The sequence below is a fragment of the Polyodon spathula genome, chromosome 10 (assembly GCF_017654505.1).
Source record: "Polyodon spathula isolate WHYD16114869_AA chromosome 10, ASM1765450v1, whole genome shotgun sequence".
Taxonomy (NCBI): domain Eukaryota; kingdom Metazoa; phylum Chordata; class Actinopteri; order Acipenseriformes; family Polyodontidae; genus Polyodon; species Polyodon spathula.
The window spans coordinates 13,920,795-13,947,260 of NC_054543.1; the positions used below are offsets into that span (position 1 = coordinate 13,920,795).

Consider the following 26,466-nt stretch of genomic DNA (forward strand, 5'->3'; position numbering starts at 1 on the left):
ACATATTGGTACCATAATTCCTTCACTCTCACTGCTCTTTCAAAAGGTATCACATAGATTTGTTTCATTTGAACCTGGTGTCTCTTCAGAACACGGTCAATGGTTGGCAAGCTGACTTTGTTCACACCATGAAATACATTATCGTCATCATCAATCCTGCTCTGAATTTCACGAAGGCGGATGTCATTACTGGCACAGACCATCTCAACTATTGTCAACTCTTGCAGTTCAGTGAGGAGACGACCACAGCCACCACTATTCGATTTCCTTTCAATTCTAAAAACAGAGTAGTGCATACGCAATGGTTATTTACTGTGAAATATTAATGTAACACAAAACATGCTCATAATTTATATATTTGTATGTTTTTTACTATGCACTTGACTTACCGATTCTCAGTACGAAATGTACAGATGATAGATGCAACTGTGGAGCATTTCAGGTTTGGTTGAACTATCAACCCAGCTGCTTTCATTGTCAAGCCTCTGTTGATGACATGATCAATGAAAGTTGCTCGTATTTCATTTGAGACAGCAGAACACTTTTGTCTCACTTGTCCGGGCTGTCTGTCCACAATACCACAACCATGTCCATGTTCACGACCATGAGCACCTTCCTCTGCTTGCTCCATGCTTTCACACACTGCAACTTGTTTCCTTTGGGAATCACAGCCTTTTATGCACAGCATTAACACATAATAGATCAACAATTAAGCTATTATTATTTTCACATGGAGAATGTTATTTAAAAAAAAAATGAACATTGATTAATAAGATTGATGTATTTTGCAAAGAAGACATTCAAATGTGAATTAAAGTGATAGAATTATGTACATGGAATTGAATATATGGTTTGGAATTTGGCAAATGTGTGAATAGTTTAGTAAATTAGTACTCAGTTTTGTTGTTTGTGTTAACTGTTTTGAGAATTGTGCTAATAGTTTCAGGAATTTTGCTTTAGCAATTGAGAAAAACTGTAATGCAATAATGTGTGCAATGTGTGTACACATCTCTGCATTCTACAGCAGCTCTGTTTTTTTACATTTTTGATCAACATGTTTTTCAAGAACATGAGGTCTCTTGTCCTACATAAACAGCCTGTACTGCCATGTTTCAAAATTGTACTGAATATAAGTATGTTTCTTTTTCTCTTCAAGATATTTGACTTTTTTGATGGTCTTTGTTTAATTTTCAGTCTGTGGTGTCTGAGTTCCATTGCTGGTTTCCATGACTTTGTTTTCACTAGTGATTCCTAACTTGTGTTTATCTGGCAGCACAAACTAGAACTTTGAGTTCTGAGCCAAAGTGTGTCTAAGCAAACAAAACTAATAAACAGAACAGGTACCAAGCTAACCTCACAACGTTTATTTTTTTTAATCTGTATCGGTTTGTGAGGTGTACAAGACATTTTTAGCCTTAGCTAGCGGAATCTCCTTTTAAAGGGGTGATAGAATGCTTACAATTTGCAATATCTATCAGAAATGAATTCAGATAAACTGGGATCTGTTCTTATGGATTAGTTAGCCAGCAACAGGGTAAGTAGCTCTATAGTAATGTTGGGATTCGTTGAATAAAGGTTTGACCACTAGAGTGGAATTTGATTTAATGTTTAAGTAAATACAAAAATGCCAGTATGTGCTTTATTAAATCCACAAAGTGTATCATATTTTAAATAAGTGAAGCCTTATATACACTCAAGGCATTTGAACAGAAGTGTATTCTGTTTAGAATTATAAATTGAACAGAGGGCCAATCATGCAAGTGTACACCAAAGAATTCTATTTTAGGAAAACATTGAACTCAAAATATTTGGCTCAATAGATAGACAGAATAAAAACATATATATATATCATATATATATATATATATATATATATATATATATATATATATATATATATATATATATATATATATATATATATAGACACACACTGTGCATGTACTGTGTAATAAGTGGTATAACAGAATTAAGTCCTTTGGGTTCCAAAAACCATTTTATCAGTTTCTCAGAGTATATTAAGAACAATTAAGACCTGGCTGTTGCCGTTTTTGCTTGGAATGCTGCCTGTTCCCCTGCCAAGTGCTATCTGTCAATAGGAGGTAAGTATATTTTAGCAGCTGTCCTCAATATCGTGTTTATATTCCAGAATGGTGAAGTCTCCTCCTCTCTCAGAAGCACTGGAGTGGAATGTGGTGTACAGACCCAGGCCTTGCTTGGCCACACAGATTGGAGGTTTTTATGCTGAGGTCCCTATAAGGCTGTGTTAGAGTAAGAGATGGAGATGGCTTCTGCCAGGGCTCCTTGTTTGGGAAGTGGGTGGGTGAGTTGTGGGACAGCGAACTATATAGACCTCTTTCACAGATGAACAGTACACCATCCCAGAGCAGCTAACCCCGGCAAAGCGCTGTCAGGGTAAGTGTCTTTCAAGATAAACCAGGTGCATGCATCACTAATATAGAAACTTAGCCATTGTATACTGTGTCCTATATCCACTTAGTACGGGGTTAGTTTGGCTCACAGCATAGGATTTGTCATATTTCAAAGCTGGGGTTTAAATTCCTTTTTTATTTTAATAAGATATATATATATATATACAAGCCAAATGTATTCAAATAAGTCTGTCATGTATACATGTGTTTGTTACGAACATTTTTGGGGAATGAAAATAAGCTCAGTTGTTATAAAAAGCATTTCTGTTTGATCCTGTATTATTTAATGTAGTTTTATATGCTTGTAGGTCATTTTTGGTGAAATGGTTTAGGAAAAGCGGTCACTCTTAAAATCTAGATTTTGGGTTTATTTGTTTTTTGCATCCTTTTGCGGTTGATCATAGGCTGCTCAAGAATCAGTAGTGTGTCATGCTGTTGCTTGCAGGATAAATGGTACAGTATTTAAATTATGGATAGACCATTAATGTAAGGGTGTTATGCATAGATTATTGAAAACACCTTATTTAGTGATGCTGCATTTGTGCCTTCACAGAAGAAGTTAATTGATATTCAACAATACAATCCAACAATGCTGTTAGTTTAAAATAAAAATGTCAGGTATCTATACACATGTGTCCTTAGTTTATATGAAGAACTAAATAACGACTACATCATGTAAAATAGCACCTCTGTGCACTGAGAAAGGCTAAGCTCCATCAAGACTATTGCATGTGAAATGTCTTCTAATTATGATTGTAATAGTGTTATCCAGTTATTTGAATGCTAATTGGTTCTTGACAGCTGTTGTTAAAGTTTCAAATCTAACTGCAAAACACATGCATGCTTTGGCCGGGAATCTTTCAATTTAAATGTTTGTTACTAAATATGGTTCTCTCTGGGGTTCCTGACAGGTATTACGTAGAACTAGCTCTCTCTCTCCTCATCCAGCTTCATTTTTTGGCTTTTTGAGGCAAGACCAAGTTAGAGGGTGTGAGCAACAATCTAGCCAGTCATGATATACCAAAAACAGACAATTCCCAAACCATTTCCTTATTAGGACATGTTTCCCATACAGCACAGTTCATTCATTATGAGAGTGCCTAAACAAACTTGGATCTTTTTTAGGAGGGTGGTTAGCTGTTTTGTAGGAGGACTTTATATTGTATGCATTGATAATGTCTGCATTTCTAAAAGTAATCACAGCTTTCACGTTTTATTTGGAATGGAAAATAGATTATTATGTTCCATTCCATTGACTTTCACTTATTTTGCATTAATTTGCCTTTTTAAGATTAAATCAATTTTAAACTGAGCTCTCTAACAACACACATTTCAAGATCGAATTACAAACTGGACTATGGCACAAAAACTCATTTTATGTTATTACTGAAATGTGTTGCAGTATAACAAAATAAAATATATAATCAGCTTTTTTAATCTCTATGTTATGCATTATTTTTCTGCAGTGCTATTATGTAGTTTTACCGTTGTTTTCTACTAGACTGACTGCTATGTGCAGTCTTTCTTCAGACTGTTACCATTTAAAGGCAATTTAAAAGAGGAGGATGGATTTGCCAGCCCTGAATACGATTCTAACTGGAAGCAATCCAATCTAACAGAACACCACACCTTGTGACATAAGCTCCAACTTGGGCACAATCTAATAGTAATCACAGCTAATGTTAAAGTTTTAAGCCACATCATTATACACAGTCTTAAGGAAACAACAAACTATATTACTCTGCAATCTTGCCCATCTGATTGATATAAATTTTACCTTGGCTAAATAAGGATTAACATTAGCCACACTTGCCAGACAAAGGCAATGCAATGGATCAGTACTATTTAAGGGACTGAGAAGAACAAGACAGCTACAATGGTACCTTATTGAGGAACAGTACTGCAATGATAATTTTTTTCTTCATACTTCAACACACCAATACTATCATCATGGTAGGAACATTTCTTCTTGTGTTTTTTAAGGGTAAAAATGGCTAATAAAATCCCCAAGGTTCATGAAAGGGAAGTTAATTAACCAAAGGGCCCTAGCCTTATCACTGCTGAAGAAACGATCAGAGTGAAACAGGAATCAAGGTTAATATTACCCAGTGACATGCCTGTAGAATCCAATTGTTTTTTTGTTTTTTAATTCCCATTTGTATTTTGCTTGCAGTGATTGTTTCCCGAGTGAGTTAAGGAAGCTAAACGAAGTGACAATGTGTGACGAGGAAGAGACCACTGCCCTGGTTTGTGATAATGGTTCTGGCCTCTGCAAGGCAGGCTTCGCCGGGGATGACGCCCCCAGAGCTGTGTTTCCCTCCATCGTGGGCCGCCCCAGACACCAGGTGAGCAACCAACAATGAATTTGATGAAAACAAGACTCTGGATTGCTTAATTCATTAATTCATTAAATGCAATTGAACTGGCCTAATGAAACCTCTGACAACAAACCTGGCAAATGTAATGGCTATGAAAAACAACATCCTAACAATCTTTCTTGTATTCATGTAATGGAAATTATTTAAGCAGTATTAAGAGCCACCGACTTGTACCTCAATTGAATCCCATGTAGTCACTAACAGCTTTCCTTCTTCCTTTGTCTTTCAGGGTGTGATGGTGGGTATGGGTCAGAAAGACAGCTATGTAGGCGATGAAGCACAGAGCAAGAGAGGTATCCTCACTTTGAAATACCCCATCGAACACGGCATCATCACTAACTGGGATGATATGGAAAAAGTAAGAACTTTATTCACCAAGGGTGTCCAAACTTCTATTGTGTCCACTGATCTTCAGATAAGATTCCAAGTGCTCTAGATGTCCAAGTTCTCTAGATGTAGTACAATATGTCTCTATCAATCTTTCCAGATTTGGCATCACTCTTTCTACAATGAACTCCGTGTCGCCCCAGAAGAGCACCCAACACTGCTGACAGAGGCTCCCCTAAACCCCAAGGCGAACCGTGAGAAGATGACCCAGGTGAGTTCACTGCAGCAGCCTCTCACCAAGAACATGGGTCAGAACATACAACTAAAAACACCTTATAAACCTGGACGAACTTCTGTGAGATACTGTATCAAAATGTTCTAAGAGACTGACACACCAGAAAATGTAAATGCATATTTGTCAATTTTTTATTTGCCAAACTTGAGTTTGTAGTATAACTCTCTCATACTGGAATAGAAGATGACCAAAGTCTTTATAATACTATTTGTGAGAAGATATTACCAGTTTCTGTTTAATGTGCCAATTCATGTACAATTTGCATATTATTCACTTGTAAAAGCATATTAAGTTTGGAAGGAGTCATGGTAGGATTGAAATGTGAATGGTCATAGGAGTAATACTTTAGTGTAAAAGTATTACAGGAGTAATACTTTAGTGTAAAATTGAAAAACTTCTTGCTCCTTTTCCAGATTATGTTTGAGACCTTCAACGTGCCAGCCATGTACGTAGCCATCCAAGCCGTGCTGTCCCTTTACGCTTCAGGTCGTACCACAGGTAAGCAGTAACCCTTTTGAAATGTCATGTCTGTCGATTGAGAGCCTGCGTCTCAGTGACTCCCTCTGTGCCTGTTCCATAGGTATTGTGCTGGATTCCGGGGATGGTGTCACCCACAACGTGCCCATTTATGAAGGCTATGCCCTGCCCCATGCCATCATGCGTCTGGATCTGGCTGGCCGGGACCTCACTGACTACCTCATGAAGATCCTGACTGAACGTGGCTACTCTTTTGTGACTACTGGTAGGTATCTGCTGAAGGAGATAAAGCGACCAGCAGTGCTGGAAAAACAGGATGGTCCTCTCTAGTCGGCTTCAGACAATTACTTTCAAGCTACAGCTACTGGGTCTCACATTTTTAATGATTTTAGTGATGATTTCACACACACAACCTCTAACAGGCTCACACAATAAGTTCTATTTATTGTATATAAAAGAATTAACCATGTAGACTCTAGGTATTCCAAATAGGATACCATTAGATATGTATTTGTCACCAGAAAATAAGCACATATACTAAACAGTAACAAAAAAGCATGTAAAATAAACTATGAGTTATGTAAGACATTTAAAAGTTCTGTTTGCAGTAACTAATCAATAATCCTTTAAACAACCAGTAAAGACTTTCAAGTAGAATGTTGACTTCAGTTTATGGTGCTCACAAAGTACATTGTTCGTCTTGCTGATAGCTTACAGTATTGCTCTGGTAAGCTCCTTCCAGCATACCCTCAGGAGAGCCAGAACCAAGTAGCGAATCGTTCTCACCTGAGTTTCGCTCTTGTCCACAGCTGAACGAGAAATCGTTCGCGACATTAAGGAGAAGCTGTGCTACGTTGCCCTGGACTTTGAAAATGAAATGGCCACCGCTGCCACTTCCTCCTCCCTGGAGAAGAGCTACGAGCTTCCCGACGGACAGGTCATCACCATCGGCAATGAGCGATTCCGCTGCCCTGAGACCCTCTTCCAGCCTTCCTTCATCGGTATGTCAAACCAAAACACCTGTCCATAAGGGACAAGACGGATGGCATTGCAGCTTTTTACTTCTTAAATGTAGGGTAAAAGTTTAAAAAAAGATACATTGTAGAAGTTTTTTTTTTTCTCTATTAAGCCTTCCTCAGACACCTGAGTTTGCAGTTTTATTACAGTATCTGCAATTCTAACAACAAATAATTTTTCAGTTCCATAAGCATAATTATAATAATCTTTGCACATTACAAACAGAATCATCCTATCACTGCAGTAGTAATATAATGCTAAGCGGTTGCATGATAGACCAAGGCCAATTTGCACATTGACTGCTGTCCGCTCGGCCTAGATTATTAGAGCTCAATTCAATTAATCTCCCAACTGGATATGAGCCAGGTCATGGGAGGGTGAAGGCCAGTTATATGATCTATTACCAGATTGCATTCTACTGCCTTTTATACAGGTTCCTCTACTTTTAATCTCTGTGCTTTACTCAAGTTGTGTTTTTCTGTTGTGATCACTAGGTATGGAGTCTGCCGGTATTCACGAAACCACCTACAACAGCATCATGAAGTGTGACATTGACATCCGTAAAGACTTGTACGCCAACAATGTCCTGTCTGGGGGTACCACCATGTACCCTGGGATTGCAGACCGTATGCAGAAGGAAATCACTGCTCTGGCCCCCAGCACCATGAAGATCAAGGTGAGAATTGAAAGAACATGCCACAACAATGGCACTGTGTAAAACAACAGATCTCAACCCCCTTCCCTTGGGTCTTTTGGGTCTTGAGTTGAGCTGAAAAAAACATTGAGTAACCACCTGGCGATCAAAAGATGTGTAAACTGATAAGAAAGTAAGTCAAGTAGACCCCTGATTTGGTGTGCCCTTTTATATCAACCCCTTTCAGTAGGAGACTGCGACCTTCGGTTTTCAGCACACTGGTATTAAATTATTTAAATTGAAAAACTTGTTTTGATTTCAAAGCACTGCCTTCCCTACAAACATGATATTTACAGTTAAGAATACAGATGTATTTGAAAGGATTGGTTCATTGACCCAGTCTATGCTACTGCTGGTCTGTGTTGAGTGCAGTAAGCACAATGCAGTCCTGGGATGTAAATACTGAAGCAGGACGGGAAAGACAATGAGAGAAAGACAAGGATGAAATAAAGGAATAACCATTATTTATGGAGTTAGCTTGTGTTACTGAATTTCAAAATAGCATGGATGAGTTTACTAATCGGAATAAGGTAAACTAGTCATTGGTATTTCTTCTGAAGGAATGTATGTATTTTGACCCATGTTACCAGATCATTGCTCCCCCCGAACGCAAGTACTCCGTCTGGATCGGCGGCTCTATCCTGGCCTCTCTCTCCACCTTCCAGCAGATGTGGATCAGCAAGCAGGAGTACGACGAGGCCGGCCCATCTATTGTCCACCGCAAATGTTTCTAAACTCGTTTTAGCCCATTCCTTCCTTTTTGTGTCTTTTTCTTCTGCTTACTGTATGAACTGTGAATACTCTTTCCTTACTTTTACAATCCAGCAACATACCTTTGCTACGGCTTCTATTGAATGAATGTGAAGATTTATTTTATTTGATGAATAAAGCTTGAATGTGTTGCCGTTATAAAGGAAGTATGTTTTGTTAACAAACAAACAAAAGAAAAACACATTTGCTTATTTGGGAAAAAAAAACTACACTTCTACACTGTGAGAAACAACTCACATGCTCCCTCTAGTGTCCACTTTGGGTATCTCAGTTTTGTTGCTCAGTCTTTCTAATTGCTAACCATTTCTTAAAAGAAAGAAAAACAGAAACCAAGGTGAAAAGAAAAAATATTATGCAATCTTTGCTGAAAACATCAGGTGTGTTGGCATTGTACTAAAGCATATGACTATACGAAATAACCTTTTTTGGTTCTGTTTTAAATATATATATGTGCAAAAAATGGACGAAAACTTTGAAACATCTTCCTTTCTGTGTAATTTGTTATGCAAAGAGCATCAGCCATGTTTTCTGTAGTATATAAAAGATACATTGCCATCATCACAAAGGGTATGGCAGTAGATACTACTTTTATTAGAAGAAGTTCTTAGCTGGCCGATGCTCCTTTCCATACCCAAGAAAGTAAATGCCTGTGATGTTTTACATCTCAAGATTATGACAAAAGTACAGATAGCCTACTGTGGACAAAATTAATTGCAATTCCATTGTGCTTTCTGTGGTACCAAACAAATGGTAAAAAAAACCATGAATGAGAACATGAATGTAAAGATCATCTTTTTGATGCCTGTGTACACCATTTTGAGTTTTGTTCTCTTGAAACTGACAATGCATTGAGACTTGTGTGCGTCAGGGTGTGTAAAACATCAGACTTGACTTTCTACTTCAATGAAATTCTCTTTTAATCAAAGTTGGAGACAGTTATCACATATTGCCATGGGGTAGCAGCATGCAATAAATAAAAAAAAATACCATTAAAGATATCGTCTTTGGTTTTATGAAGAAAACAAAAAGAGGGACACAAATACAAATTCAGCAGTGTTTTTATACTGATATAGATGCATAGTTAAAGCTACCAGTATATGAAAGGAAATCAAGTAGACCACTGCTTCAGTAAATACCTTCATCAGAAACAGAGTGAGTTTATTTTCCTTAAGCAATGATGCTTGTGTGTACATAAAAACAGAATCATAACCAACTCTGTATTGGCTGTTCCAGGCCTCCACACTTTTGAGTTCAGAGTTCACACTAAATGAAAATGTTCCAACATTCCACATGATATGCCAAGTTAAAGCAGCAATTGCTTGAAAATCGTAGAAAAAGTTGCCTCATTTGTAATAGAGCCCTGAGACAGAACAAAAGCTCACCCCTTCACCAGCATATCTTTAAATGCCTTTAAATAGAAACATTACACTGTTGGATGACTATTAGATCATTTTTTCTCGTTCAGAGGTTCTTGGCTAAGCAGTATAGTGTTTAGAAGAAAGAGACACCTCAGGCAAGTCTAGTTTTTAATCTGCCACAGTCTCACAATATGGCCTTGGAGCCACAAAAGCCACACAAGCACAAGCCACTAAAAACAAACCAAAATAAGTGAACAAACAAGAAGTAGCACACTGTATATTTTACAAGCTTCACTCAAACTTCATTCTCAGGCAGAAAACTTCAATCTTTTTGGTGCAAGGCTACCTCATCAGTTCACAGTAAAATAATAATAATAATAATAATAATAATAATAATAATAATAATAATTTTTTTTAAAAACAGAAAAATATAAATATAAAACTTTAACCCTTGATTGTCAGAATCTTTTTGGGACCCTTCTTTTACATTAAAAATGCCTTCACTAGCCAGTCTTCTTCTGCGTACGTCACCTCAAGTCCAACACTGCCATTATCATGTCTTTCACAACGACATGTTTACATATCTACAAAAAACAAGATCAATAAAAAGATAGTGTCATATTATGGGCACACAGTCCATGTATATGTCACATACCAACATGAAATGAGGTCAGTACGCTATGTGACATTATACCCCAAACAACAATCCAAAAGCCTCAAACCACACAAATAGGGCAGTTACTTGAGTTTATTAAAAATAGAAAGTCCACCAGAAACCAAGCATACTGTTCCGCTAAAACAAAAGGTTACTGATGGTATCTAGGATGCCAGAATGCTTAATTTCTAGATAGTACAATTTAAAAAAAAGAAGATTGATAGGGTGCTGTGCAATTCTCATGTCTGCCCATCAAGAGGGGTGAATTTTAACTTTAATTTTTTAAGAAGATTAATTAAATAGTAGAGCTACAGTATTATTACCATGACGTTATATCAAACTGACACAAACTATCTGTTACAAAGAAATTTCGCATTGCAGTATCACATCTATATCAGGGGCTGCTATACATTGTATTCTAAGGTTTTCATGGCAAAGGCATAACAAATACTTACACTAAACAATGCTGGGTTCTTGGAGTGTGGATGGAAGCCCTTCGCTCTGCAGGCAGACACCTCCAACATCCCTGCACTGGTGAGCCTGAAAACTCCAGTGCTAAAAATCATTGAAAACATGGTTTAAAATGAAAGCACAGGAAACCGACTGTGGCAGAGCACAGCTCTGCTCTTTAGAAATTGGCAGGGATGGGGTTAAATTCCCCTACCTGCCTTGGTTCATTGTGTTCAGGTGGCTGGGGTTGATTAGATGATTAGTTTAATTAACGATCAATCAGTGCCCAGCCACCTGACATAAAAGGAGGCCTCTGCTTTTCATTTGGGAAGAGGGAGCTGAGGAAGCAGGTTGGTGGGTTTTTTGGTGTGTGATTTTTTTTGAACTTTGATAAATCCAGTGAAGGCATTGCCCAGCCTGGACATTATTATTTTTGTTAGTTTTGCTTTTTGTCTTTCTTTTTGTGTTTAAAATTGCTTTGTTTTGGCCCTTGTGCCCTTTTTTTTTGTGTATTTATAATAAAATAATTATTTTTTTGAACTACAGACTGTCTCTGGGCCTCTATCCACTCGCCAGCCTGCCACATTTGGTGTCAGCAGTGGGATAGAGCCACCTACAGGCTCAGAGCAGTATTTTTATATTTTTTTGGGGGGGGGGATTTTTTTATTTTTTTTAAAATGGGAAAGAAGAGCAGACAGCAGCAAAGGCAGGACAAGCAGCAGCTGAAGAAATGTAAGCTGCTGCAGCCACCGCCGGAGGACCGGGCCAGCCTCTTCCCCTGGTGTTCCTGGTGTGGGAAGGAGGACCATCGTTGGCGGTCCTGCCCAGATGTGCCACCGGCAAACTGGTGTGGCCGGTGTGAGGAGGACGGCCACAACTGGGCAGGATGCCCCTACAACCAGGCCCAGGAGGAGGTGCAGTGTTCACCCCGGGCATTAGGGGCCACCCCACTACCTCCAGCACCACCACCTTCACCACCGTCCCAGGAGATCTGGGACTGGTTGATGCACCCTGAGGCAGACCTCGTCCACGATCTCCCCATAGTTAAACACACTGTGGCATCGAGATGGGGAGAGGTGGGAACAATGGAAGGAACAACACCACCCGGCGTCCTTCCCAGAGGTTGCCCTCATGGTGGTTAATTACCTGGCGGTAGACATGGGAGATGCCCCGGTCACTCCAATAAAGAGGGGTGAGCCGTCGCTCCCAGAGCCAGAGAGGGGTGAGGAGCTGCCGTCGCTCCCAGAGCCAGAGAGGGGTGAGGAGCTGCCGTCGCTCCCAGAGCCAGAGAGGGGTGAGGAGCTGCCGTCGCTCCCAGAGCCAGAGAGGGGTGAGGAGCTGCCGTCGTCCCCAGAGCCAGAGAGGGGTGAGGGGCTGCCGTCGTCCCCAGAGCCAGAGAGGGGTGAGGAGGTGAGACGGCAGCAGGGTTCTCGGTCTCTTAACCATAAATGGGGGGGGGGGGGGGGGGGGGGGGGGGGGGGGGGGGTTGGCCGATTGCGGCCGGTGTACGTTGTACGTTGGGGGGGGGGGGAGGTATGTGGCAGAGCAGAGCTCTGCTCTTTAGAAATTGGCAGGGATGGGGTTAAATTCCCCTACCTGCCTTGGTTCATTGTGTTCAGGTGGCTGGGGTTGATTAGATGATTAGTTTAATTAACGATCAGCCCAGCCACCTGACATAAAAGGAGGCCTCTGATTTTCATTTGGGAAGAGGGAGCTGAGGAAATAGGTTGGTGGTTTTTTGGTGTGTGATTTTTTTTTGAACTTTGATAAATCCAGTGAAGGCATTGCCCAGCCTGGACATTATTATTTTTGTTAGTTTTGCTTTTTGTCTTTCTTTTTGTGTTTTAAAATTGCTTTGTTTTGGCCCTTGTGCCCTTTTTTTTGTGTATTTATAATAAAATAATTATTTTTTTGAACTACAGACTGTCTCTGGGCCTCTATCCACTCGCCAGCCTGCCACGATCAATGGAAGTTTCTTCTTCCATCCATTTTCCTAACTATTGTTTTTTTTTTCTCTTCTTTTTAAACCAGATTATTTTCCATAAGCTTGTCCTCTGCTTTTGCATTTAAGCTTTGTCTGATTAAAAACTCCTTTTGCTGAATCTATTTGTCCACTTTATTTTATTTTTGATTACAGTGCACCAAAATGCCATTAAATGAGCGACCCAGTTCTCATTTGATATTCAAGGCACCTCCACTTGAGTCTGCCCTTACCTTCCCTCTTATAACAAAAAATTACTTTGAGCATATAGGTACATTAAGAAATACATTTTGCACAGACACCTTTATACTCACTCGTTGTGTTTTGGTGAACATACAATTGCAATTGCCTCCGGCAGCATCAGTTGGTATGAACAGTGGGTGTGGAGATCCACACTAGACAGGAATGCTGTTTGAGTTGGGTGTGTCTGTGAACAGTGAACGCCATTAAAGATACACAAGTGATGTAAGCTTTATTAGACCTAATAAAATAATTCCAGTAATATGCACTGCAATCATTTTATAGGTGTATGCGTACATTATGGTAAATGTGTATTCAATGTTTTTCTTTCCTTGGATAATTTAATGACACACTGACACAATACTACACGCATCTCTGCAAAGAACACAGGCATTGAAAACATCAAGCAGTGATTGGTTACTGGGAAAGTGAACCAAAGTGTAAAGGAAATGACTTTACAGATGGTGTTCCTTCTGTGGTTATGTAGAAAAAAACAGTGGTTTCATTTATTTTTTCATGGCCGTTTTATCAGTTAGAACATAAAACTAGAACCATGCAAGTGTAAATGAACAATTTACATGCATGTAGCAATACTAAAATAATCTAGTGAAACGTGAATCTAGTGAAACATTTTGACTTGAAGCCTTTTTTATTTGATTTTTATGAAGATTTAGTAAAAGACTACTTTCCCCTCAGAAAAGCAAACGATAAATGTCAAGAGCCAGCTTTCTGTTTCAACCCATTATCAAGGCAAAGTGAACTCACGTGGATCCATCCGAGAGTGAGGAGATTGTGCTGGTCCTGAAAGCTGAAGAGCTCCTCCACATTCTCCATGTCGCAGGAGTCTGGGCCAGCAGACTGCTTGGGCACTATCACGTGAGTTATTGTAAACTCATTATGGGTCTGAAACAGAATTTGCATGGCATGTAAGAGAGATACAGCACAATGCAGCACGACAGCCTTCTTTATTCATGCCATAACTGTGATCGGCAAATTTCCTGTGTTGCAGCATATATAGTCTATAGGAAACTAGAGGAGCAGGATGTGATTTGGTACCATGAGCACTGCACATGATAAATGAAAGCATAAAAAACAAGCAAAGAAGCAAAGGATCTGCAACACAAAAAAATGGTGGACAGGTGAATGTTGCTAGAGCTAATAATATTTAGGTAAGAACATAGATTTTTTGAAAGACTTGCTATCACTTCTTTAAAAAACACCATCAAGGCAAAAAAATGACAATCACGCAACCTACCAGCTTTCCACAAAGAATCCCACAGGTTTCTATTCCTCTTGCTGTATTGTTGTCTGCAAGAACCAAAAACTTGTAGGAGAGTTCCTTGGGGATCACAACGCTCCTCAGCCCCTCTACCTTCTGATCTGCAACAGAAGAGCCACTCTGAATAGCTGCTGTCACAGACACAAAGTTTCAGACTTTTCCTTCATCTCAGATGTTTATTTTTGGCATTTTAATGCTTTAATGCTTTCTGATGATGGCAATAATTGACATGTAACTGAAAATAACATCATAGATCATATTAACAGAAAGAATAATGAAGAACGTTGAACTTTGTGATACAATTTTGTATGTAAATGTAGAAGTTGAGTGCTACGGTGCAATCTTTGTATTACAAAACAATGCCTTTATAGAAACTAGGTGAAAAGGGAAACCAAATGCAAATCTAGCTGCCTTTGCCCAGGTTATTTGTATGTATAGACTTCACAGGTCTTGACTTACTCTGAATGACATCGAGAGCTCTGTTTACAGCAGGGGACTCACTGAAGCCTCCGAGATTTGGGCAGGAGGACCCTTTGGTGTTGTTTTTAGAAGGACAGGACAAGCAGGACAGCTCTCTGCCATCAGTCTGCTCTGAAACCTTTGGCCCAGTCTCTTCTTTCCTGCTGGCGAGATCCTGTTGGCGAAGCTGGTCCTCAAAGAAGCGGAACTGCTCTGATTCGATCTGCAGCTTCCTCAGCTTGGACACACGCTGCCTCTCCTCCTCAATCAGCTGCAGCTGCTTCAGGTTCTGATAGCACTCTTCCACAGCTTTACTCTACACAATTCAAACATACAGCCCCCAGGTTACAAGACTCTCAGAATTTACACAGATTATACCTGACAGCCTCTGCCTTTCTGCCTTCTCTCTGAATTTACAGTAGGAATATGTGCAAAGAAAATAAAATGGATGCCAAAGGTTTTGAAAGACTGGCAGTTAAATCAAGTGAAAAATACAATACAATACAATACAGTACAAAGGGCATATATGGCCATTATGGGAACTGTTGTTTCTAGACTTTTATAGTACACAGTACTATATGTGATTTACATTATCAACAGGACTATGACTTGGTACTGCTCATACTAATTTTGTGCAGTCCTAAGATCAATAATTCCTGTTAAAACTGCTGTGTCAGTTGATACCCCATTTAAATACATCCCTATGTTTTCCATGCATATTATTGTCAAAATCTGCAACCATTTTTTTTTTTTTACCTACAAGCAAAAATGTTTAAATATTCTGACGGTTCTGCAACATATTTTGATAGATTGTTTGAAGAATGTTTGAAACTTTACTTTCTATAGAATCATGTTCTTTAAATAAACACATTTTATGTATCCATACTATGTAATAACAGAGAAAATTATATTCAATATCATATTTTGGCCAGATAAAATTTCAAGGTGAATAAAAGCACACACGTCAGTGACAATTCTGCTCTGTATATAAAATCACATTCTGGATTACACAACCAATTCTGTATCGAATTCCGCATGGGGTTTATTTAAATAACAAGTAACATTGATTATTAACCTACAGTAAACTATCAGATTCTTGTCCACTGCAGATGGCAGCTGTAAATAGGATTACATTCCAGTAAAATTGTTGCTTAATGTTATCTCTTGGATTTATGTTTAAAAGGACTGTTAATATAAACAATGTGAAGCTCCAGGTAATCCCCAGAAAACTCTTACTTGGCCTTTCATAGACTCCATGTGTTCTTTGCTGTACTTCTTGACAAGTAACTTCTTCAACTGATCCATTCTTGGGAAAGCAACATCTTGTAATTTCTAAAAACAATAGCAACAATAATAACAAAAAACAATAATAATAATAATAATAATAATAATAATAATAATAATAATAATAATAATAATAATAACATGTGGATAATAGACATGGGTTTACAGATGTCGCACGACTGCAGTAAGATATATGACTGTGCCTGTCACCTGTAGTTAATAAAAACACCTACAGCTGTACAAACAAAATGAGAAGATAAAAATGATATCCAGATTTCCATGATTTTTATATATGAGGGTGAGGAAAAGAATTATTACATTTCAAGAAAATGTTGCAAAAATTAAATATGAATAAAAAAACAACTGGAGAAAATAGAATTGTATAAAGCTGTTCAAATGAGTTGTAGCCTTATGTATGTAATAATAATAATAATAATAATAATAATAATAATAATAATAATAATAATAATACAGTAAACACTGTGCAATAAAACTTGTATTAGGTCACTATAGTTTACTAGAACAGACTATTAGGTTAAATCTAAATATATTATATACTTTGAGATTAATTGCTTCTAATGCGGCCTTGAAGCCTGCAGGTGACCCAATTAAATTGTCTATTTAATTGAACGATGATGCCCAAGGCACTGTTAATCCCTTGCTATATAATTACGAATGCTGCTTGCAGACATTTATATTGTATTTTGAGAATGCTAATCATGGCGTTGGCCACAGTTATGCATTTTAGGAGCATGCATAAATAAGGCCTTAGACAGTCAATCACATACAACACAGTGCAGCATCCTTACACAAGAGCATACTAGCTATATGTTCTTTTAATCACCAAGTTTATTTTTTAGAACTACTGCCTTTCTAAATAACTGCTGAATGAGAAGAAGTGCAATTCTACATCCAGACTTACATTCATGATGTCCTGTTTTTCAGGTACTGCACATTGGGAAGTAGTGCCGATGATGGGTCGAAAAGTTTGTTTATCTGAAAAGCAGGTCGAGTATATCAATATTATAATATTCTCGCACAACATATTCTGAAAAGCAATAAAGTTTAAATCTCGCAACCAACAGTTTATATATATATAAAATATATATATATATATATATATAGATACAATATATATATATATATATTGATATAACAATTGGGTAAAAATACATTCTCCTGAGAGAGCAACAACAATTTAAAGCTAAAAATGTCACAAAAAATATTCACAGTTTTATTTGAGTTATCAAATTTTACAATTGTGTAAAAATACATTCTCTCAAGCTGTAGTTTTTGTTATATAAAGTGTTACTAGCTCTTAGCTTTTCATGCTGAGTGTACTATTTCTTATTGAGCTTTGCTAATTATTCATAAAGCCTTATATCTTGATCATATTGGCACAAATTAATGTCATATAAGCACATATAGCATGATTTATCAAGGTCTTAATACCACAATACTGTTTGCATTTTTTGTTAAAGGAAAATAAAACTACTATTTTTACAAGAAGTAACATGCAAATAAATCCTTAATGTGATAATATTTTTGTAACTTTTAATTTTGTGTGACCTTGATAAATTGTGTTTTTAACACCATCATCTTCAATTAATTAATTTTCTAGCTGGAAACTTTTTTTTTTTTTTTTTTTTTTAAACACAATTTACTTAATTATAATTATATTATTTATGTCACCACTTTCAACTGGTGCTACTGTACAGTTACGTCAAAATAAGTCTGCAGGAAGAACTGTCTGCGCACGCCATTCAAAAAGCAAGGTGGAGAAGTATTAAAGTTTGCATCATTAATAACTGCTCCTGTTATACCTTGATTGGTTTGCTCCTGCCTGAAGCCAACCTGACTGGAATATGAAGATTAAAAAGGATTCTCTTACGTAATGAATTTATTGTACAGGACAAAGGCGTTCTCCAGGTTCCCTTCCTCCAAGTAAACAGCAGCCATGCGCTCCATCTCCAGCCCGGAGCGGAAGTAGCGCCGGGGGGTGATGTCTTCGTTGATTTCAATGTTGCAGCCCATCTTACTCAGAGCTCTCACTCGCTCCTCTGCAGACAGGCTCACATCAGTGTGATCGGGCTCCTTGGCCAGCTTCTTCTGCCAGTGGAATCACAGAATCTATCATATTATCTAACTACGCTGCTGTGTGAATCAAGTGGCACTGTGTGAAAAGTATTGCGTTGTTAATGTACACTATGTAGCATGTGTAGATGTTCCTCTTTTGATTAGTAATGGATCTTCTAGGTTTCTTCCCATCCAAAAATGATAACCCGTAATACTCACTAGTGTACTGAAGCTGAAGGTGTGGTCCAAGCTGCCTGCACACTGGAAACTAGGAGGGCCGCTGCTGCCTATTGCATCCATCTCTCATTTACATTGCCGGCTATGACGCAAGAAAGGGGGGGGGGGGGGGGGGGGGGGGGGGGCGACGGTAGAGTAAATTCCACTAATGTAAGAGCAATCAGCACACATCTGTTTACAGTATTTGCACCACTAATGTAAGAGCAATCAGCACACATCTGTTTACAGTATTTGCTTGATAATCTTTCCATGGCTTTCACTTTATCCCTTCAACTACTGCAGTAACAGAAGCAGTCAGCTCAATATTATATGAATGTATAGTAATACTGATGATCTTTACTTCCTAACAGGTAGGCATTGTGTATTTTTAACTCCAGTAGAACCCCAGGCTTATGCTATCATTCCAATTCCTGGCAGCAAGAGGTCTGTTCCTTGAAATCTGCCTTGCATAGTGGCACTTAGGGCTTGAAAGTGAAACACACACATATAAAATATACAGCAAGCTCTAGGATCTTCTGTCAAAGTGGTGTTGATGTGATTGCTACCCAATAGGCATTTAAAAAGAGCCTTCCATTTTAACTGCGATGTTACTTTGAGTATAACCACACGTGTATTCTACAAGGTTCTTTATCATTTAAGCACATTTTTTCCAGGTATCATACTGACTCTGCAAATTAATTACGTTAGTTATATTTTAACATTAAATTCTTAAGCTCAGTGAACATGTTAAAACTTCAATATAAAGCCATACAGATAAATACAATAAGGACATACATTAATATAAACAGTTTGTTTAATATTATAGGCACCTTTAATAGGCACTGGGATTGACGATGGTTCCTGTTGGATTTGTAGCTTGACTGGGGTGTTTACACTTCAGCCTGTGTAGCTTCAAATTTGTCTTATTCTTACTGTGATTGGCTGCATTGACAACAGGGCTAGCCAGAGATTGGATAATTTTTGTTAGGTTGTTTTTTCTTGTGTACAGTTTCCTAGTAACTAAAGACATTGTATTCTGGGAGATGTAGTTGTTAGTGGAAGTTTTAGGGGAGGCAGACAAGCTGTGCAGCAAAATTGCTATGCATATTTGTATGCATTAAATTTAAATTTAGTGTGCATTACAGATTTTTTTAATGGGTAAAAACGGCAGGTATGCAGGTTATCTGGACCGCTGCTTATAAGTAATGTCTGTCTGAGTGTGCATATATTTCATTTTATGGTAAAGCGGGCTCGTTTTCGTGAACACAGCTGGGAGCTGAAATGATTAATCTCAGTATTCTTCTGAGATCTGACAATTTTGGCTTAGAGTGAGATGAACTGTCTGGTGAGCTATCATGTTACATGCTAGAGACAATATGACGATACAGTTGAAAATGAATCAGAACTGGAAGGGTTTAAATATATATCTGCAGGTCCCTGCTGGGTCATCTAACCGTCTGCAACTTCTTGTGCATGAAATCTACAGGGGTTTATTTATGGACACTTCCTATAAATGCAGAAATCGGATGCCTTCCCTCCAACAGGACATAAAGAACAAAACCATTAATTGCCCTTGCTAATTGGCACTAGAATTCAGTTCCATTAGATGTGTTATACAAATACCACAAAGCATTGGCAAATACTTATAACGTTAAATTTAGCGGGTTAAATGTTACGGTTAGCGTGTTTCAATTAATATTATCGAAATATAGAATGTATAGAATAGAAAAGAAAAGAATAGAATGTCTATTGCAACTGCATGAGTGGTTCTCTATAAGAAATGTATAAATGTGTAACATATATACAGACATCTCCTTATATCCCTAGATTCTGCTACTCTCCAAATTTGGTCTCTGGATATGAGTGTATGCAAACGTATCTGTGGCATAATATAACAAGATGAATCAGCAAGATAATGCATCCAATTAATTTAAAATTACTGTACCTGTTTCAATGCTTAGGGTACACAGATTTGTCCTTGAATCCAAGGTTGACTGCCAAAAAAGAGCTGAGAGCATGCGTTTTCTTTATCTGCAAATCACACAAAGTATTTTTTGCACTGAAGGAAAAAAGGTCACTCTTTATTGTATAGCTGAATTACCAAACTTAAAATGCATTCACAAAGACAATTAAATAGTGGCCCTACTCACAGAGCTGCAAGTCAAGCAATTATCTTGTTATCTTTTCATACCAAGCTTCTGTTAACTCCAACCAAGGGTTAAACCTGACTTATCAGCCAATCAAAGCAGTTAACTCAGCGTACCTCAATGTTTTATCATACACCCATAAAACAAAAAGCATTTACAGTACTACCATAGCTTAAAAACAACACACCCTTGATCACATGACTTCTCAAAGCTGAAAAAAATATGCTCTTTATTGACATCTGGCTCAGTGACATATACATTAGTCTTGAGGTCATTTTAATCCTTTGGGAATTTGGTAATGTATTTATGTAGACTGGCAAAAGCTGTACACTAGATTTCTGTCAAACAGTTGACAATGTTTGAGACAACCAGGGCAATCTATTTTTATGATATTATAGACAGCCAGGCATTCAAAGTAAAATTAAAACAAAGCCTTGTTTACTTATTGAATTAACAAACAAAAAGAGCCTCTGTATCTTTAAATGAGAGACCTTGCAATTTATAATCTTCTTCACAGAGTGCTACTCTTCTTCAGTAACCTGATTTCCTTACCTAGATTTGACTGCAGCTCTACATAGACTCTCAGTCATGATTGGTAGGATGCTGCCTATATACTCTTGGGTAGAGTTAATTCCTAAAACAGTACATATTTGGTCTATTTCATAATCATTCTTGAACTTTCCAAATACTGAATATTATATGGTAAGTGCCATTCACTTTCATTGGGCTTCCAGATCCTATTATTCTGTGATAAAACAATACTGTACAGTTTGGAGGGACAAACCTCATAAACAATATATTGAAACTATAGAAACAGCTGTCTGGTGCCATGCAGAATGACTAATTTAGTTAAACTCAGAGAGGATGCAACACTTAACTGACCTTTTTAAAAACAAAAAGGAATTTAAAACCCAGACCAAATAATAATTAGATAAAAACTAGAGGACTTGAAGACAGTTTTTTCTTAGATTTGATCCACTTGCTAGACTCAGTCTCCTTGTACAGTACATGCACCCTGTAGTTACTACAAATAAAATGTGCAAGGGTTCAATTGTCAAGTCAAAATCGCTGAAGAAGTACTGCTTCAGAACATCACTCTACCTTGTATTCCAGGTTAAACTTGTTGTCACCTGATAATAGGAGGACCTTTCACTGGAATTAGATTATTTTTAAAGGAGTGTTTAACAAACTGCCTGTTTATTTGAGTAATCTATTCCAGGCGTTTACCTGAGATTACAGCTTCCAAAATGTTTGACATACCACTGGTAAAAAGTGCTACTGGAAGGAAATATTTTGCTTTGGCTGAAGTTTCAGATTGGAACGCATTGCTGATGGGACTTAGATTAGAGACTTCCCATCGTCAATTTAAAAACGTGTAGTTCCACTATCTGAGGAAGCCCTGTGTATGTGTATGATGTGTAGAGTTTTAAATGTGTATTCCGTGCTTTGATGTGATTCTAATTTGCTGTTGGACACCATTGTAAACAAGCTAATTATAGCTCTGTGGCAAAGTGGTTTGCAGTGTGCAGGTGTAGGGGTGATGCAGTGCACAAGACAAGGACAAGCAGCAACGTACACAACAAAAGGAACAGGCAATACAAAACGATATGTATTCCTCTGTTTAAATTCACGGGTCCAGTCCCGAAATAATAAACACGGTATTTAAACACACACAATAAACACAAACGCGGTCACAAGTCCAACGTGAGTGCTGTAGTGCTCGCGGTGAAAATGCAAATAATTGTGAACAAGTGCAGTGTTGTCCGGGTTTAGTGCTGGCCTGAAGTGACAGCTCTAGATCGTGTTACCCGTCTAATAAGAACAAACAAGTAGATTTTAGACACGATAAAAATACGAATTCTCCTTCCGGTTCAGCATTTAACCATACAAAGGAAGAGATCACCTCGCTGCATCCCTTTATGTACCGTCATGCCCCCTTGGTTAACGTGGTAGTATTGAGACCTACACTGATGTTTTTGCATAAAGTTTTAAAGCAATCACCACAATACAAATAAATCTTCATACTCAATGAATCTTTGCAGGTAGTGTCACTATATATATATATGTAACTTCTACACTGCAAAAGAATCCAAGGTTCACCGTAGTATTTGTTTTTTTAACAATCCCACCAATAAAGAAGTTATGTTGGTCTCACCACTAACGTTTATTAAGATTTTCTTGTAAGGCACATCTTTTAAGAAAATGCCTTCAACCACAGTGGAGGGCTGGGTTTATACTGTACATTCACAAGGCTGCACCTTCTCTTTTGTGTCTTCACCAAGGAGTGTTGCCACGCTTGTGTCCACACTACAGATTAATATGGGTTGCTAATGCTCCACCCTTAATTCCGAGATAAACTGTGTTGTGAAAGAGGCATTTATTCCTTTCCCTCTGCTACATGATTCGTCATCTTTCACCGGGTTACATTAACCACCAATGCAAATAAGAACCAGGAAACTGTAGTGGAATCAAAGTAAGCAACTATCACTGCATCACTGAAAAATAATAAACCGTATTTAGAGATAGAAAATAAACTCGTTCATGCTATGCTGCATGCATTGTATTGTAATAATCCAAACTGTACAGTGATGCCTTATCTCAAAGTCTGTTTTCCATCTTAATGTAATAAAAGTAAAAAAGGAGATCTTAAATCAGAGAGGGGGAACCTTTCTGTCTTTACAGCTAAAACTTCTTCTGGAAAATCTAAACAAGCTAATAAAATGGGCAAAACTGTCAAAGAATGTGGCAAACAAAATGAAAGTGGAACACTGCAGTGTTTTAGGAAGAGTGAATATATAATGCCATTTAGGTTCTATTTAGTCCACTTTTCATTTTTCCAACACCATTACTCATCGTTTTACATTTGCCAATTACCATTTCCTCTGGCCTTAGTTTAGTTGCTGATACAGTATCACCTATTTTTTTTCATATGGAATGAATGGTTTGTGCTGACGTGTAACAAAACACGGCCATATGCGCACAACAGAAGAGGCGTTCCATCGTGTTTGGATTAGTGTTGAGAACATTTGTTTTTCACTTTTTGTTTTGGATTCTGGAGTGCATTTTTCTATTCAATTAGTATGAATATATACCATCCAATAGTAAAATATATGTAATTGAAAGACACTGCGTTTGCAAAATTAAAGAAGGAATGATAAATGACAGACTATGTATAATTGTCAAGTATGTTGCTCTAAGTTTAAGACAGCTTAACATTCAGGTGGTGGACAGAAAATTGTAAACACCTGTTTACATGGATTGTTCCACACATGACCAATTATTGTATTATTATTATTATTATTATTATTATTATTATTACTCAATAATAATATGCACTATATACAAGTTGCATCTCCCTGTTAAAAAACAAGTCTCCGTCATGATGGGTAAAGCCTGCAGATCTGAAAGACTTTAATTAAGGGCAGATAGGCTTCTGCAGCCAAGAATGCACGAATCAGTAATGTTTCATGTGGAACAGTCCTAAGAATGAGGCAGGCCATATAGCATGTATAAAACTGAAAACTGGCTTGCATGTTTAAGATGTTACAGGTTTAGCATCATAGTTGTATGCTCTATTTTTAGTGCAGTGGGTGAAAGCGAGTTTCACTTCCTACTTCCTCAGCAAATGACGCATGAACAGTGGTCTATATTCAGTGGTAAAAAAAACGCACCTGCCAAGAGAACAATAGGAACTGCTCACAATGACCATTTATTCTATTCCTGTCTAACATCTAGGTTGTAATAATAATAATAATAATAATAATAATAATAACTAGAGTTGCTAGCAACTATAAAGGCTTCCAAAGAAAACATGGTTCAATCGCTACGTTTCCTATAATTAGTTAATGTTGTTAATCTTAGCAGAGGTCAAAGGTCATGGGTAATGATATTTTTTACAGAGCACATGACTTCCTATATGTGTTCCATATGAACCATGACTCTATCTGTGATTCCTTTGGTGCCGATCAACACTGCAGTTTCAGAAATGAAGATTTGCGCAAATCCAACGTGGCGGGCAAACCAAGAGTACAATTGATTTTGTTTCAATGTTTTTTTGTTTTTTTGGGGGTTTTTTTTATAGGCCATTCGTGAGCTATCTGCTGCCATTGTCAGATCTCCATCTTAAGTCGTTTTTGTCGACAAGAGTTTTGAAAATTGTACAATACTTTCAAGAGATCTAGCCTTGTTGCCAAACTGTGATCTTTTTCCACTCGGGGAAGCCATTCAGAATGTCCACAAATGGGCATCTACTTACATGTGCGTTTTCATAACTCTGCAATGTGGTTTGCAAAGAATAAATAAATTAATTAATTTAATAATAATAATAATAATAATAAACAACAGCAATAACAACAGGCTTCCTATAATAATAATAATAATATATAATAATAATAATAATAATAATAATAATACATTTATAGAATCAGGTCCTACATGAAACATGTCATATATCACATTGTACATTGCGGTCGTTCAAAAATAAGTTCACATTAAAATAACAAGTGATACTGGAGTGTAATATACAGACTATAAATTAATCTGGGAGAAAAATTACATTTTTTTGCTTGCATTTGAACCTAATTTTGTTAATTTAACCCAACTAGTAATTTATTAACTGGGTGGTTTTACAAAATGGGTTAAGAACGTGCACTTTAACTTTGTACATACTGTACTGCAGGGGAGACCGGGGTTCGTTGTCACACGGGTTGGTTGTCACAGTGCTCATAGCTATGAAACTAGATGGCGCAGGCAGGTGATACAAACATTGAAATATGTGTTCTATTGTCTGGAAGTCAACCATCTTGTATTTGAAGTCAATTCCATCTAACATAAAGGTTAGCACATATTTCATTTTTTTTCATACCCAAAATAAAAAATGCATATCTTAGTAGTACTGGAGTTTGTTTGAACTGGTGGCCATGTTAAATAGAACAAGACACTGGCTAACTTTTGGTGTAAAAACAAAACCAGTAGGTTCTCCCAGTAGTCCTGAGAGAATTAAATTATCATGTAAAGTCTGGCTGGGGCAGGTTGTCACATAGTTTTGGGGATTGGTTGTCACATGTAAATCCCATAAGAAGAAGTCTTATATTTTTTCTTTCTACTTTTTTTTTACACCAAAATGTGGGGTATGTCACCATATAATCCTTATTTAAATTATTTACTGTTTGTCCTCTGGTCCTCTGGTTCTGTGGAGGCTGCGGTATTATTTTGTTGCATGGGTCAACATTTCAAATATATATAGGTCTGCATTTTTTTATGTTCACATAAAAATAACTTTTTCTGTCATTGTACACAGTAGAAACTGTATGTTATTTAAAAAAAAAAAAAAAAAAAACTAAAAATGTTATTATTGTCTACTGTAAAAGTAGACATACGTTGTGACAACCAACCCCAGTATGGGGCAGGTTGTCATAGGTGACCGGCGCATTTTCAATCATCTAAATATCATATTTGGAATAAAGTTATACTGAAATAAAAAACATCAATTTGTAGATGAAGAGTTATTCTTCAGTATAGCGAGTATAACAGAACCTCGCAGCATGTCACCAGACTGAAGAAAATAATAAAAAGTAAAAAGTGCAACAACCAGCCCCGGTCTCCCCTATGTATGGCCGATCTAATCGCCGTGGACTACAACCATGACCGATGAACTGAATAGTTCTTTGTATATTAACATATATTAACAATAATATATATATATATATATATATATATATATATATATATATATATATATATATAATATATATATATATATATAGAAATAATTGTTTGAAGTAAACTGTTAACTAAATACATTAAGCTATTGTTTAAAAAAAAGAAACGTTACATATCATTGGCAAAGCATGCTAAAAAGATGCATCTTAAAAATCTAATACACAGTTTTGAACACAACCAATACAGGTTGCAATAAAGAAAACTGTGTC

The 26,466-nt window shown here is 37.3% G+C and overlaps 2 protein-coding genes across 2 annotated transcripts; one reads left to right on the plus strand and one right to left on the minus strand.

Moving 5' to 3' along the window:
- The first annotated feature begins 2,308 nt into the window (after positions 1-2,308).
- Positions 2,309-8,529, plus strand: LOC121321858 (actin, aortic smooth muscle). The gene is made up of 9 exons (XM_041261151.1): positions 2,309-2,415; positions 4,606-4,777; positions 5,040-5,168; positions 5,298-5,408; positions 5,846-5,930; positions 6,013-6,174; positions 6,719-6,910; positions 7,421-7,602; positions 8,211-8,529. Exons 2-9 carry the CDS (start codon positions 4,649-4,651, stop codon positions 8,352-8,354), a joined length of 1,134 nt encoding a protein of 377 aa, XP_041117085.1. The 5' UTR covers positions 2,309-2,415; positions 4,606-4,648; the 3' UTR covers positions 8,355-8,529.
- LOC121321664 (AMSH-like protease) lies at positions 8,386-18,485 on the minus strand. The gene is made up of 11 exons (XM_041260658.1): positions 18,393-18,485; positions 17,989-18,206; positions 17,921-17,955; positions 17,020-17,093; positions 16,050-16,145; positions 14,814-15,129; positions 14,331-14,455; positions 13,841-13,978; positions 13,150-13,262; positions 10,860-10,959; positions 8,386-10,333 (listed from the first exon to the last, which is right to left on the minus strand). Exons 1-11 carry the CDS (start codon positions 18,471-18,473, stop codon positions 10,277-10,279), a joined length of 1,353 nt encoding a protein of 450 aa, XP_041116592.1. The 5' UTR covers positions 18,474-18,485; the 3' UTR covers positions 8,386-10,276.
- Between the last annotated feature and the right edge of the window lie 7,981 nt (positions 18,486-26,466).